Source organism: Fusarium oxysporum, chromosome 11 (genome assembly GCF_000149955.1).
Source record: "Fusarium oxysporum f. sp. lycopersici 4287 chromosome 11, whole genome shotgun sequence".
NCBI lineage: Eukaryota > Fungi > Ascomycota > Sordariomycetes > Hypocreales > Nectriaceae > Fusarium > Fusarium oxysporum.
The window spans coordinates 1,320,596-1,333,084 of NC_030996.1; the positions used below are offsets into that span (position 1 = coordinate 1,320,596).

The 12,489-nt window shown below is 48.1% G+C and overlaps 7 protein-coding genes across 7 annotated transcripts; 2 read left to right on the forward strand and 5 right to left on the reverse strand.

Moving 5' to 3' along the window:
* The first annotated feature begins 745 nt into the window (after window positions 1–745).
* Window positions 746–2,213, forward strand: FOXG_09858 (uncharacterized protein). Its single transcript, XM_018389083.1, has 3 exons — window positions 746–900; window positions 953–1,966; window positions 2,016–2,213. The coding sequence occupies exons 1-3, from the start codon at window positions 865–867 to the stop codon at window positions 2,043–2,045; spliced, it is 1,080 nt and encodes a 359-aa protein (XP_018247279.1). The 5' UTR covers window positions 746–864; the 3' UTR covers window positions 2,046–2,213.
* A 75-nt stretch (window positions 2,214–2,288) lies between these two features.
* On the reverse strand, window positions 2,289–4,117 carry FOXG_09859 (uncharacterized protein). The gene has a single exon (XM_018389084.1). It carries the CDS (start codon window positions 3,914–3,916, stop codon window positions 2,399–2,401), a length of 1,518 nt encoding a protein of 505 aa, XP_018247280.1. The 5' UTR covers window positions 3,917–4,117; the 3' UTR covers window positions 2,289–2,398.
* Window positions 4,118–4,855: 738 nt separating this feature from the next.
* FOXG_09860 (uncharacterized protein) lies at window positions 4,856–6,200 on the reverse strand (the record flags this gene model as incomplete). Its single annotated transcript, XM_018389085.1, has 4 exons — window positions 4,856–5,214; window positions 5,277–5,357; window positions 5,515–5,844; window positions 5,897–6,200. The coding sequence occupies 4 exons, from the start codon at window positions 6,198–6,200 to the stop codon at window positions 4,856–4,858; spliced, it is 1,074 nt and encodes a 357-aa protein (XP_018247281.1).
* Window positions 6,201–6,993: 793 nt separating this feature from the next.
* On the reverse strand, window positions 6,994–8,020 carry FOXG_09861 (uncharacterized protein; the record flags this gene model as incomplete). The annotated part of the gene is made up of 3 exons (XM_018389086.1): window positions 6,994–7,606; window positions 7,656–7,749; window positions 7,861–8,020. 3 exons carry the CDS (start codon window positions 8,018–8,020, stop codon window positions 6,994–6,996), a joined length of 867 nt encoding a protein of 288 aa, XP_018247282.1.
* A 238-nt stretch (window positions 8,021–8,258) lies between these two features.
* Window positions 8,259–8,357, forward strand: FOXG_20168 (uncharacterized protein; the record flags this gene model as incomplete). Its single annotated transcript, XM_018400435.1, has 1 exon — window positions 8,259–8,357. The coding sequence occupies one exon, from the start codon at window positions 8,259–8,261 to the stop codon at window positions 8,355–8,357; it is 99 nt and encodes a 32-aa protein (XP_018247283.1).
* A 492-nt stretch (window positions 8,358–8,849) lies between these two features.
* On the reverse strand, window positions 8,850–10,140 carry FOXG_09862 (uncharacterized protein). Its single transcript, XM_018389087.1, has 2 exons — window positions 10,004–10,140; window positions 8,850–9,955 (listed from the first exon to the last, which is right to left on the reverse strand). The coding sequence occupies exons 1-2, from the start codon at window positions 10,015–10,017 to the stop codon at window positions 9,004–9,006; spliced, it is 966 nt and encodes a 321-aa protein (XP_018247284.1). The 5' UTR covers window positions 10,018–10,140; the 3' UTR covers window positions 8,850–9,003.
* A 764-nt stretch (window positions 10,141–10,904) lies between these two features.
* FOXG_09863 (uncharacterized protein) lies at window positions 10,905–12,477 on the reverse strand. The gene is made up of 2 exons (XM_018389088.1): window positions 12,078–12,477; window positions 10,905–12,024 (listed from the first exon to the last, which is right to left on the reverse strand). Exons 1-2 carry the CDS (start codon window positions 12,117–12,119, stop codon window positions 11,095–11,097), a joined length of 972 nt encoding a protein of 323 aa, XP_018247285.1. The 5' UTR covers window positions 12,120–12,477; the 3' UTR covers window positions 10,905–11,094.
* Window positions 12,478–12,489: the final 12 nt, after the last annotated feature.

The following is a 12,489-nucleotide window of genomic DNA, read 5'->3' on the forward strand; positions in this document are numbered from 1 at the left end:
CGGGTATTTCAATGATCAAGAGATCGTCGTCTAGTGGTGACAACTCAAGGGAGAATGACAGGTCACATTGATTGCTCAGGCCGATGACTGTTGCTGTATCGTCCAAGGTATGAACGTTCCTGTTGTGTTCCGGGAGCTGACGAACGCGGTATTTCAGTGCGCCGAAGAGACATACTGCTCCGGAGTGATGGAAGGAGAACTCTTTACTCCAGAATCGCGTTATGCTCCGTAGTGGGAAGAGCTTCGTGTGCAGTGATAGAATGAGCCCGCAGAGTGTCCCATCTCGCGATCCCTTCAGATGCGAACCCAATCCTTATCCATGTGAATAATACCAAGAGAAATTATGTCCCAAGTGAATGCTCCTCAATTAAGACTGATATTTGGTCAAGGTTAAAGTTACGCAGGCCTGCCATGCCCCATGTGGGACGGTGAAGTGGTAATGTGGGGTAATTGATCAAAGCCCAAGTACTTCTCATGCGCAATATCCAACCAGACTCTTTGATCTCGGGTATACTCCAATCAAGACCGGCCGTATTCTGTGCTGTACTTCCGCCCGATAACGTTGCGTAGGAAGCGGTTTACCCCACAACTGCCATGACGATATCCCGGGACGTCATCTCCGCACACTTTGCCGTGTTGGGAATGTTGAAACGACCCGGACCGGACGTGGCCGCCGGCCAAAGCGAGGGTTGCCGTATGTAGAAGAACGTGATTAACGATTCTCGTGATTCTACGATATCGGAGGCGCGGGGTGATTTACCCAGTCTGATAACTCTGCCTGAGACTCTGACTTAAGATCTGGGGCCTCCGCATCTAACAAAGCTAATTGAACCTTACTCATTTGCCCTTTGAACATCACTAAAAATGACGTCGGATACTTACAAAGTTGCTGTTCTTACCGTATGTTACCCCACATATCATTATGCCTGACCTTGAATACTAATCCCAACAGTCATCACAGGAGCACAATGCCAAGCCCACGTTTGAGATCAAGCAGCTCCCAAGACCCGTTCCTGGTCCCAATGAAGTCCTCATCCGCCTTTCACTCACCAGTCTATGCGGCTCTGATCTAGGTATGGCCTTGGGCCATATGGGGCCCGTGGGGAAGATCCTTGGCCATGAAGGCGTAGGCAAGGTCGCAGAGCTTGGTTCCAATATTGCCAACTTGGACCCCAGTGTCCAGGTTGGCCAAAGGGTTGGAATAGCGTGGATCCGTGATATTTGCGGAACCTGCAGCATGTGCGTTGACATCGCCAACGAGGGCGAGACGCGATGTGTCGAAGCCTTGCACTCTGCCAAAGCATATGATGGTACCTTTGCCGAGTATACGCTTGTGCCATTGCGATACCTGGCTCGTATTCCACCAACCTTCGATGACATCCCCGATGAAGAGATTGCACCGATTCTTTGTGGAGGAGTTACAGCTTACAAGGCTATCAAGAACTGCAACCTCACACCAGGCCAATGGGTTGTCATATCCGGCGCAGGCGGCGGTGTAGGAGCTCTCGGTGTTGCGTATGCTCACGCTATGGGCTATCGAGTCATTGCTGTTGACGCTGGTCCTGGAAAAAAAGAATACTGCAAAGCTCAAGGCGCTGAGCATTATGTAGATGCTTTGTCTGGCGTAGATGCGGGAAAACAAGTCAAGGATCTAACTGATGGTCAAGGAGCTAAGGCCGTCGTCGTCACCGCAACTGCTGCTGCTGCGTATCAGAAGGCGTTCGACATGCTGGGACCGTTCGGCACATTGATGTGTGTATCAATTCTTCCAGAAGAGGCCAAAATTTCCTTCCACCCACTCTGGTTCATTGACAATGGCTGGACCGTGAAAGGGTCGGCAGTAGGGACGAGGGCTGATATCCTTGAGGCTTTGCAATTTGTCAAGCGAAGACTCGTGATCCCCAAGATCAAGTGGGCCAATCTCGAGGATATTGAGGGTCTGATGGAGCAGATGTCCAAAGGACAGGTAAGTTCAGAGTCATGAAATTAATTAGAACAAGCTAACATAAATGTAGTTGGAAGGAAAGTATGTCATGAAGTTGTAGAGTTGGAAGGCGGAGTGCGGAGTTGGGGAGAGCTGGGAATTTGTGTTTGTGATTTGCAGAAAGTATTGAAAGTTGCTTTATGTAAGTAACTCAATACGTGAGTAACCAAAGGATTCGATTTATGTGAGATTGATGGATATTTCAACAAGATAGAAGTATTGTTCAGTGACTGCAAATTATCATGATCTTGAATCCTTGGTCGCGGGTTACTTCATCTGTCACAATCGTGAAAAGGGCTTAGGATCAAAAGTCATAAACTGAAACTTTCTCATAGACTAAGTACAGCTAGCTAGAGATAACGCGCCTCGCACAGATCAAGTCCACTTTCTTCCAAATTGATGATGTTTCTTCTACTAATCCTCGCCCTCTAGACTGATCTGAGGTCCAGTGAACGTCTTTCGGAGACCACCGAACCAGAGTGCAGTCGTAAATACCAGACCCACTGCCATAACTACGATAAGGTAGTTCATGGAGGATGCCGTAACAGGCATGAAGGCGGGAAAGCAAAAGCTGACAGAGAACAATGCAACAAATAGTGTAGCCGCAGTGTTTACGGCATATCCCGCTTTCCCAAGTGAGAAAGACCTCTCAGGAAGGCAGCTACGCCCGCGAACAAGCAGCGCGGCCTGGGGGAGAGTGACAGTGATGTTGAGCGCAAAGAGTGTAAGACCAATGAAGCTGTTGTAAGCGGTGCTTGAAGCAACGTACAGAACTCCAATAATGATCTGCAGGGCAAGCATGACTGCAGTAGCTCGAACAGGACTGGCCCAGTTGAGATGCGACAGGAATGCTGAGAAAGGGACACCTCCGTCTCTAGAGAAGGACCATATGGTTCGACCAGAGAAGATGAATAAGTTCAGAACGATGTCGTAGAACATGACGATGTAGTAGACAGACCAGATGGTGGTAGCAACTCTGTTGTTGAGAGCTTGGTTGTAGACCTCGAGAATAGGTACTGTCGACTCAATGATGGCATCGACATCCTTGATGGAGAACATAAGGGCGATAGTCCAGGCGACGACAGTGGAGATGCCGAGGCCGATGGTCAAGAAGATAGCCCGAGGGACATTCTTACTTGGGTTCGGCACTTCTTCTGCCAAGTGGGTAGGACCATCAACACCACTGTAGGCCCATAAGCAGGCAGTGATAGAGGTGATCATGGCCCAGCCATCTCCCCATCCACTGACATTCTTGTACTCCTTGAAAACAGTAGAAGCCGACTGCTTGTGATCACTAACAGCGAGAAGAGTGACCATGGAAGCGATGAAGCCAACCAACGACAACCAGAAGATGGTAGTAGTCAATCGGCCGATGGCAGCAGGGAACCGCGAAGTGGCGGCAAAGGCGATAATGCACAGCAAGATATGCATCAAGTACGTATGCCAAGCCTCGATGCTGTATGATGGGTGCCACAGTTGGACAAGGTCAAGAACAGAGCTGGCAGCGAAGAAGTTGCAAGACGCTGTCGCAGCCATCAGGTAGATAATGGAGACCCAACCAGTATAAAAGGCAGCAACGCGTCGGGTAGACGCGGGAAAGGCCATGAAGACAATATGATACTGTCCACCAGCCGAAGGGAACGCTGAGGCCAATTCAGCAAAGCCAATGTTGATGGTAGCCATGATGATTCCACCAGCGATCAAACCATAGATGATCGAGGGTCCTCCACCACAAGCAAGCGGTATCGCAATGCCTGAAGCAAAAGCCATCCAGGAATTGGTAGTGGTGAAGGCAAAAGCTAGGACAGACAGGGGACTGTATCGCTTCTCAAGCTGTTCACCGCCGTGGAGGTGATGGGTGGCGAATGTCTTGCCAGCAGCTTGGGAGGGCGTCAAGGACGCATTATCGGGAATATCGTGTTTCTCGGCCATTTTGTCGGTGTTCAGGCTCGAAGATCAAGACGGGACGCGAGGATGAAGGTCCTATGCTCCTGTTTGAGGAGAATGTTTGTGTATTGCTGGGGGCTTTTTGTTGTCATTCGCTACGATCAATAATGCCGTCGAGGTTGCACGGCCATGAAAATATGAGAAGTAGGAAGTAGGAAGAAAGAGATTGTAGGATCAAAAGGCGTTGCCAGAGTCAAACAGTGCGACATCGCATGGGTGCAGTCGCATTCTTAAGAACGGACACGTTCCAATGGTCTAGTCTTGATCTGCACCACCAAGATAGGGCGCGGCACGACCTCCGTTGTCGCGTGGCACCTCCAATCTTTAGTCAAACTATATGACAATCAATAACCGCAATTTCTCAGTCATATCTCTCCCTTGCCACTCGTCTTATCTCCAACTTCCGGGGTATCTGGGGAACCTGGGGCGCGCGCAAAGATTAGGCGAACCTTGTCAGAGCCAAGGACGTGATTCACTCTCATTTTAGAGCCGCCCTTGTTATCAGGTCTGAGACTCTTACTCGATGACTCGGTAGATGTCGCCTGGTCTTTCCAAGTACGGTTTAGTTTAACGGAGGCGAATGGAGAGGTTACGGCCGGTTAGTAGCCGGCTGGTGGGGTTTATGTGCCGAAGTCCCGTGGAAATTATGATAATGATTTTTTACGGATATCGTTATTTTGGGAGAACACGCTCGGACTTGGCCGCCGGCGAAGAACTAAACACGGAGGGAAGATGTTGATACTAATGTCCTTGGAGCCCTTGCTACAGGTGTCCCGATACCCCGACATTCCGTCCATCTTAGGCAATTATAAGAGCCTGTTTGTTGGTCATCGACATTACAGTAAAAGACAGTTCATGTTCATGCACAATCATCTATACCTAATGCCACCATGTTCTCCTCAAGCAACAAACATCTTGTACATCTCACCCAGAATCTCCAGCGTTCTGGATATGGCCACATGGGCCATTACTCAGCGTAGGTCCATCTTTAGGGAGTAGTTTTCCAAATGTTGTAAAGTTTGTGCCAAACGCGTGCTCTGGAAGGCAGCCAGTACCAATGACATGGTAGCACGCGTCACGATACGCAGCGGAAAAGATACAATTCCGCTTCTGATGGCACTGAACACAACAGTCATAAGCAGTGAGTAGTGGAAGAATATTGTAGTGGTTCATTCCAAGATTCACTGCATTAATTCCATGTCCGCCGTTTGCCGAATTGACGAGATTGTCAGCGTTGCAAGCAGCCCAGGAGCTTTCGGCTGGGGCAAGATCTGTTCGAGTCACTAGATGGTGATGATGGTTAGTAAGTGGTTTGTGACCACAAAAGCACGAATCCGAGACGTACCGGTTTCAGTTTCCGTGGTGGTTTTCGTTGTAGTTGCTTTAGTGAGTGTCGAAGTTGTCGTTGTAGTGTCGTTCGCAGTCACTGTGGTATCAGCTTCAGTGACTGTACTCGTAACAAATCCTCTAGTGGTTTCATGTTCTGTAGCGTTCTTTTGATCAAGTGTAATCGCTTTTGTCCACGGTATACAACTTTTAACATCTGTGGTTTTGGTAATCTGGAGGGTATTATAACACGCGACCCATGCCACGGAATTGAGCTGGTTCAACGGGATGCTTTTTATCGTCGGCGTCGATCTTGATGGTACAGGGGCCCTTTAGCTTCTTGGGCTTGACTTTGCGAGGAAAGACTCGTGGCGGGAAAACATGCGCAATGTCCTCCCAAGCATTCCTTCTGGGCAAGGTTCGTTTGGATAGACTTCGCTTTCGAGAAACATAACTGGATGCCGAGGCAAGGGGTGTAAACCCGGAGACCGTTGGGACTGTAACAGTTGACGTAAGGGTTGAAGTGCTGGTATAAACCGTCGTGTCAGTTTTCATGAAGGTGGGAGTCATCACATCGGTATCGGTGCCTGTGGGCCGTTAGACGATGAGATATAAAGATAATGACCACATCTTACTCACGGGTTTTTGTGATTGTGAGTGTTTTAATCTTTCGGGGAGCGGTAACCAAGGCGGTATAGATGGACCTGGTAACAATAGTGGTAGTGACAGGACCTAGGGTGATCTTGTAGGTTTCATGTTTGTTCTTTTTTAGGCAACGTGGTTTGGTCGCGGTCACTTCGAGCTTCGTGTGAATAGTGACAGTATGTGCATCAGTAGCCGGGGTTCTGCTCATTCTCGTTTCGCAGTATTCTCTAGTATGCGTTTCGTCCTTTTGAGCAAGGGCAGCGCCCTGCAGAGCAGAGAGGACCAGAATGAGACGCATTGTGATCACTACAATCCCCAAATCGTGAAAAGTCCGAGCGTCAGGTGCGATAACTCTAACTTTGAGCGGGATTGTCTTGGCTGGGGAATTGGATGCATCATCTTATATTTCTTGAAAGCAGTCAAAACGTGAAAGTCATAATCTACGTTTTCTTATCAGCATTTGTATTGCGTTAATTGGCCAAACCCTGTAATATAATTTGTAAACTATGGACCACATGTCTTATTTATAGTTGAGACCTGTCGCTGGGGCTTATAAAAGCCACACAGGTCTTGAATACAACCATGTCATCGACTTATGCGTACATTATGTGTTTCTGCAAAACATACTCGGGTAGATCACGCTCAAGGTTAAGCCAGCCCCCTCCATGTATATCCCAAATCTATCCTGAAATACTGACCTTAGCGGTAATTATTTTGAGGCTTCAGAGTCAAAAGTCAAAGTCAATGGCATGATCATATGGAGCTGGTGGTGGTGAAAATGTCTTGTCAACTGTTTTAAACCCACTCAGATGACGGGATCTTGTAATGTCTTTGCCAATATTGACAGCAGAACCTGTAATTCAATGGAAAGGAATACTCATAGTTTGGAACGAAACTAAACCATCATTAGGACCAGCTTACGTAATATTATCGCTTCTGTTTCTTATACAGCTCCCCGTATATTCACTCTCGGATACCATGTGTCATGACCATGTTGCTACTTCGCCAGTCTCGCCTGAAATCTCTCTAAACATGATCCAAAGATATCGCACTAAGTAGTTGTGCATTTCTGCCACCGTTTAATTCCTCTTTCAACAATATTCAGTTGGATTCGGGCTATTATGGTGGGAAGATTGAATTTCATTGAAAGCCGAACCTCGCAAGTTAGCAGAAGGTGAGTACGCCTTTGTCTCAGGCGACATGCCCGACGCCAGAGGCTGGTAGTTCGCTTCGTCTTGGGCCTGGGTGACAGGCTGTTGCTGATAGTAGGGGATGACTGGGGGCTGATCTGTTGTTGCAACCACGTGAGTTCCATTACCTCCTTGACGCTTTTTGTGGCGTATGAACCAGAGACCGAAGCCAATCAAGGCGAGGAGGGCAAGCCCTCCAAGAACACCACCGACAATGGCTCCTACGGTGGCAGAAGAGTTTGAAGAGGTGTCTGGTCCGGATGACGAACTCGATTCGGCAGATGAGGCAGCCTCTTGGGTCTTGCTCTCTCCTGTCGTTCCTGTCTTTGCGGTCAACTGGCCGTCTGAACTTGTAGACTCGGAATTAGACTCTAATGATGTTTCCATGCTGGCAGTTACGCCCTTCAGCTCTTTGTACATGGCCACTTCCATATGCTTTTTCGTACAAAACGGATAGAGTGTGAGCTCATCGCCGTCACTGTCAGTTGAAATCGCAGTAACACATCCCGAAGGGCTAGTTGAACGTTAGTTGATTATTACACCATCAAGCTATTGGTATTTACCCACCAGCATAGCTCATTTGATGATGTTGAAGTGCAAGACGATGAAGTAAAGCACCTCGTCTTGACGTATCCATCACATCCAATGTGATTACTACTGGTTGCGCAGGTCGTAGTTGAAACGCCAGAGTAATAGCAGTAGTTCACGACCCAGACTTGAGCCTCATGATTAGCCGGGCTTGTTTTTTGAATTAATTTGTGTACTTACACTGCCCGGGGATAGAATAGTAACCACAAACATCGTAAGTGCCTAGGGTCTGACGCTTGAGGATGTCTCTGTTGTAAGGTTTTGGTAGCTCTGTGATTGCGGGGTCAGGGGGGGAGCCTGTCAAGCCACCGCCGTTCAACGCGTGATAGACCTCTGCCATCTCATCGCTGATGCACGTAGATGTTTCTTATCGCTGCCTTTAAATTAAGGTGTATATAGTTACAGAAGTCTCAAGAGAGCAGTTAGGAGGCTGCGGGGAGAACTGGAACATAGTCAGAAAACGAGAAGATCAGGAGAAATACAGTGATAGAAGAAGCCTTACGCGGCCGTCACTTTCAGGTTCGTTCTCGTGCTTGATCCATAAATAGATGTTGGTGGCGTTACCAGAAATTACAAACATGCATGGCCTTAACGAGCAGAAGAGCGCACTCAGTGCCTTCGAGCCCAGAAAGGCCAATGAGAAGGCCACTCGGAGGTATGCAGTAGTATGCGGTTGAAGCAGAGGGGGCGTGATTGGCGATATGCCAGAGCCTTATTTGCAAGCTGAAAATGTGTGTCTTGTCTTGTCTTCGAGGCCTGCTGGAACCAGTTAAAACAAGGCTCTGGGTGACGAGATATCTCTTGTCTCTGTCGAGATGAAGTTCTAACCAATGGTTGAAGTTTCATGTAGTTGGGATGATGCCAAGCATATTTCTTCCAGTAAGAAGAACTAGCCTGCATGTGGCGTGCGCGGGCAACGTGTTCCTTGTCAGGATCCTCAGCCGCTTTCTCACAAGCCTTAGCATGAGACATCGTCAACGATTGGCAATTCCTATTTTCAGACTTTCCAAACCCTGGTGATCGCAACGGTGGTGAATGTGGCGTTGACGATGGTAGTTGACTGCGACCAGGCCTTGATCGGGGTAGCTGCAGATCATTAGCTACATGGTAATGTCTGAGCTGACCGGACCAACCTTGGACAGCTGCGTGTTATTCTACATCCGCTAAATCGGCAAGATAACAGAAGCGGTTTCGACTACTCATAGGCTGTCACTCATGACTATTCTGACAATGATTATCTCGCAGCCCTTCTTTTGAACCACCTAATGCAACACTATAGAATTCTTAACTCCTCAAACCCAGCTGTAAGTTGGCCCATCCTCTTCAAATCTCAGCAGTTTCTTTCCATAATCCCCTGACCGTTATGAACTCTGTATAAGCCGCCATAAAGGAAGCTATCGTCTCCGGAAACAGTCCCCCTTCTCGTATCCAATGAACCGTCAATGGGCCATAAAGCAGAACCTGAACAAATTTCCTCCGCCATTCTGCCCTTGTCTCTTCATCTTGCTCCTCTCCGGTACGCTTGCTCTCCGATCGGTCGTATAGCAGTTGTGCCATCTCCGACATAACGTAGACACCCCAAGCCTTGAGAGACCAGACCATGAGCTTTGACTCGGTCTTGTCTGTCCACTTGAAAACGCCGCGTCTTGTAAGCCACGCCAGGTTTTCCAAGCCATAGTAACCAAAGAGTCCCATGATATATGTAGCTCTTATGGCTTTCTGAACAAGATATCTTCGTGGGTTGCTTTTCTTTCCCTCGCTCTCGTTCTCGGATGTGAAACTGGTCAGAAATTCTTTTGCATCCGTCCATGTCGCCAACAAGCCCCATAATCTGGTAATGATCTGCCAGTCGTCTAGAATATCCGACAATGCCCTGAATCGCTCGGCGACCAGAGTTTTGTTGGCGGACAACGACCTTATCGCTGGTGAATACTTGGAAGTTGATAAGAGTGACAAAAGTCTTGGCGGTACAATCCTCAGTAAGATTTTGCTGCATTCGAAAACCCAACTTTTAAGCCTCTCAGGAATCGGTGTTTCGAGTGCCGTCGCCAGGAAATGTGCTGCGTAGGCCAGAAAGAGGATCAGAGCATCATGGCTCTCCCGGGTATGCATCAGTCGATTTAAGTGTGAAATGAGAGCATCAAGCTTTTTGATGGGCTTCAGCATTTTGCCGTCACCAGGGGCTCGGCTTCCTGCCGACAAATTCTCTGTAGACGCATGATGTGCTTTTTCCGGTTCATCCAAGTGTTCTATCACTGGTTCAGGTAGGACTGTTCTTTACTTTGTCAGCTGGAGACTTTCTTAAATGGATGCTAGACGTTACTTCATGTCAGCCATGTTGGAGGCAAGAGAGAAGAATTGCCTTCAAAATAATTTCTGGCCTTGAGAATCGGATTGCTGATACTCCTTTCTTTGAGGTTGAAGTAACAGTGGTGAGATAAATGAATTTGAATCAAAATTCAAGGACCCGGAGGTTGAGGGTATCAATAGGAAATGATTCTGCGGGGATCAATTGGCACTTATCTTATTATGGGCAATACTTGGTGCGCATGGTGCAGATACCGGTTGGAATTTCTCAATAGCGATTAGTGCCATGTGTAAAATTTGCGACAGAGCTGATATTGTCACTAACAGTTTACAACGCTAGCCACGTTTGCAATGAATCCCTCTACGTGTTTTGCAAGACTGGTAGGCCTTAAACATGGGAAATAGACTAATATTACTGTTTCAAGCCGTTCTGTTGATGTCAAAGATCTATCCTCTCAAATTACCTCCAAAAACCTGTTATTGGATTGTTAGCCCATATAAGATTCCTTGATGGGTGAGGCATACCATTGGTCTCTCACCCCCACTTTCACTTCTGCACGCGTGCTATTCCCTAAAATGGGCAAAGTTGTGCATCGCTACAGACCGACTTCTAGCATGTTTCCTCACTGAGAATAAGAAGATCTCTTGTTCGTGATTTATCCCTCCGGCTGAATTGAAATCCTTCTTCAAGAACCTGTGTCAATTTTATCTTGAAATTCATGGATATTTGTGCAACGTTCCAGTATCGAGCCCTCCAATTCGAATTGAAGACAGTTGACATCGACAGGAAATGGACTTTCGGCGGCAGTGGCGGTTGGGATAATTCAGGCCGTAAAGGTATTTTGATCCCAGGGATTGCTCTCTTGAGATTATAGCTTTGTAATAGTTCGTCCTTTTCGCCTGGGGAGAATCGGGCTTTATGGAACAGTGATAATTACGTCGACAGCGATTCGTAATTTCAACATCAGACATCAGGTGGGAGAAGGAGTATTGTCTTTACACGTCGCTTGTAACTATCTGGAACAAGTATGGCTGATGTCCAGAAAGGAACATCCATGGATCACGTACCGTACACCGCCCATTCCTACCAAGTCAATTTGACCATTGTTATTGGATGAGCTCACTCTTTGAAGCTTCACGGGCATAGTGCAACTTGAGTCCTTCATAACAACCCAAGAACAATCCGTTCCCCACAGCAGCTGCTATACAAGTGACAGTTGCCCCTCTGAACAGCCCTGAAATTCCATCTCTTATCAAGATGCCTTTGGCAATGGAAACGGGGCCTCTCGCGGCGGGCTTTCTAGCTCTCTCGCGGCTTAGCGAAGACGTGAACAATGCTTCTGGCTGTAAAAGATGGCTGGGAGGAGCAACTTCCGGCAACCGCATCCTGGTTTTCACGACGTCAATTGGAACAAAGAGAAGCGAGGCTATTGAGCCGCCGATACCGGCGGTGATTCCGCTGATTTTGACTTGTTCCGCTATGCTCTCGGACTTCTTCGACCTCCGGAGCCAAGCGCCTTTCAGATACTCGTAAATGGAGAATGTGAGACTGGTACGTGGCAGATTCCCAGCTACCAAGACCGTATATCCTGTCCATAGTTTCAGAGGATGCCGTGCGAAGTGCTTGAGCGAGGCCAACATGGGGTTGCGTTGGACGCCACCCTCTGAGAATCTCGCAACTTGCGCGTTCTGTTTGAGGACTTCCGACGGGTTGATGATGGCGCAGGCGACCATATCAGCCAACGCGCTGCTGGCGGCATGAACAGCTGTTTGTGACAGACTCCCCGGCTTGAGACCCTCTTTCGGTTGAAGAGCAGACTTTGCCGTTTCATAGATGGTGAAGAAAGTGACGGAGGCCGGGATGGTCGTTACGACGGTTGGCGTCAAACCACGATAAAGGCCTCGGAAGAGGGCCGGCTGGAGTTTGCCCTCGTGACTCCTGTATTTTGGTACATATTCGGGGGATTGAATACGTGTGATGAGAGTATCGAATGGGTGCACTACAAATTCAACACTCAGTGCCGCGAAAGCGGCAGCCTGTTGTAGTTAGTATTGCTGATGCCGACGGGGATTTCGCGATGCTTACTCACCAAGGATATGTCCGCAGCATCCGCGCTGGTTGAGGTGGACATCAATCAGATCTGGCACTCTGATTGACCGAGCGAAAGGCTGAAGAGAACCGATTTCAACGACGGATAATTGGTGATTTATGGATTGACGAGCGGATTTCCAGAACCCGAACCAATATTTCTCAGGGTCTGGCGTTTGGCGCAAGATCAACGACGTCAACATCGAAGGTTGGAGGAACGCGCTAGGCTATCGCCCCGACAGCGGACATGACCAAATGATGAACAAAAGACCAGCATTCTTTCTTGGCCCAGGAAACATGAATTGTCTTTCACAAGATGGTGTCTGACAATTCGCAGTTTATGACTCGTTCTTGAAGAACCTAGAAGATGCTGGCTTCGAATGAGCATCCCCATGCTCTCTGGCTCACAATGC

Bases quoted from the DNA above. Each gene is read 5' to 3' on its own strand.
- FOXG_09859 (XM_018389084.1), bottom strand. From the start codon at position 3,916: ATGGCCGAGAAACACGATATTCCCGATAATGCGTCCTTGACGCCCTCC.
- FOXG_09858 (XM_018389083.1), top strand. From the start codon at position 865: ATGACGTCGGATACTTACAAAGTTGCTGTTCTTACC. The intron at 901-952 runs GTATGTTACCCC...TAATCCCAACAG, and splicing joins ACAAAGTTGCTGTTCTTACC to TCATCACAGGAGCACAATGC. The intron at 1,967-2,015 runs GTAAGTTCAGAG...ACATAAATGTAG, and splicing joins AGCAGATGTCCAAAGGACAG to TTGGAAGGAAAGTATGTCAT.
- FOXG_09863 (XM_018389088.1), bottom strand. From the start codon at position 12,119: ATGTCCACCTCAACCAGCGCGGATGCTGCGGACATATCCTTG. The intron at 12,025-12,077 runs GTGAGTAAGCAT...TAACTACAACAG, and splicing joins ATGCTGCGGACATATCCTTG to GCTGCCGCTTTCGCGGCACT.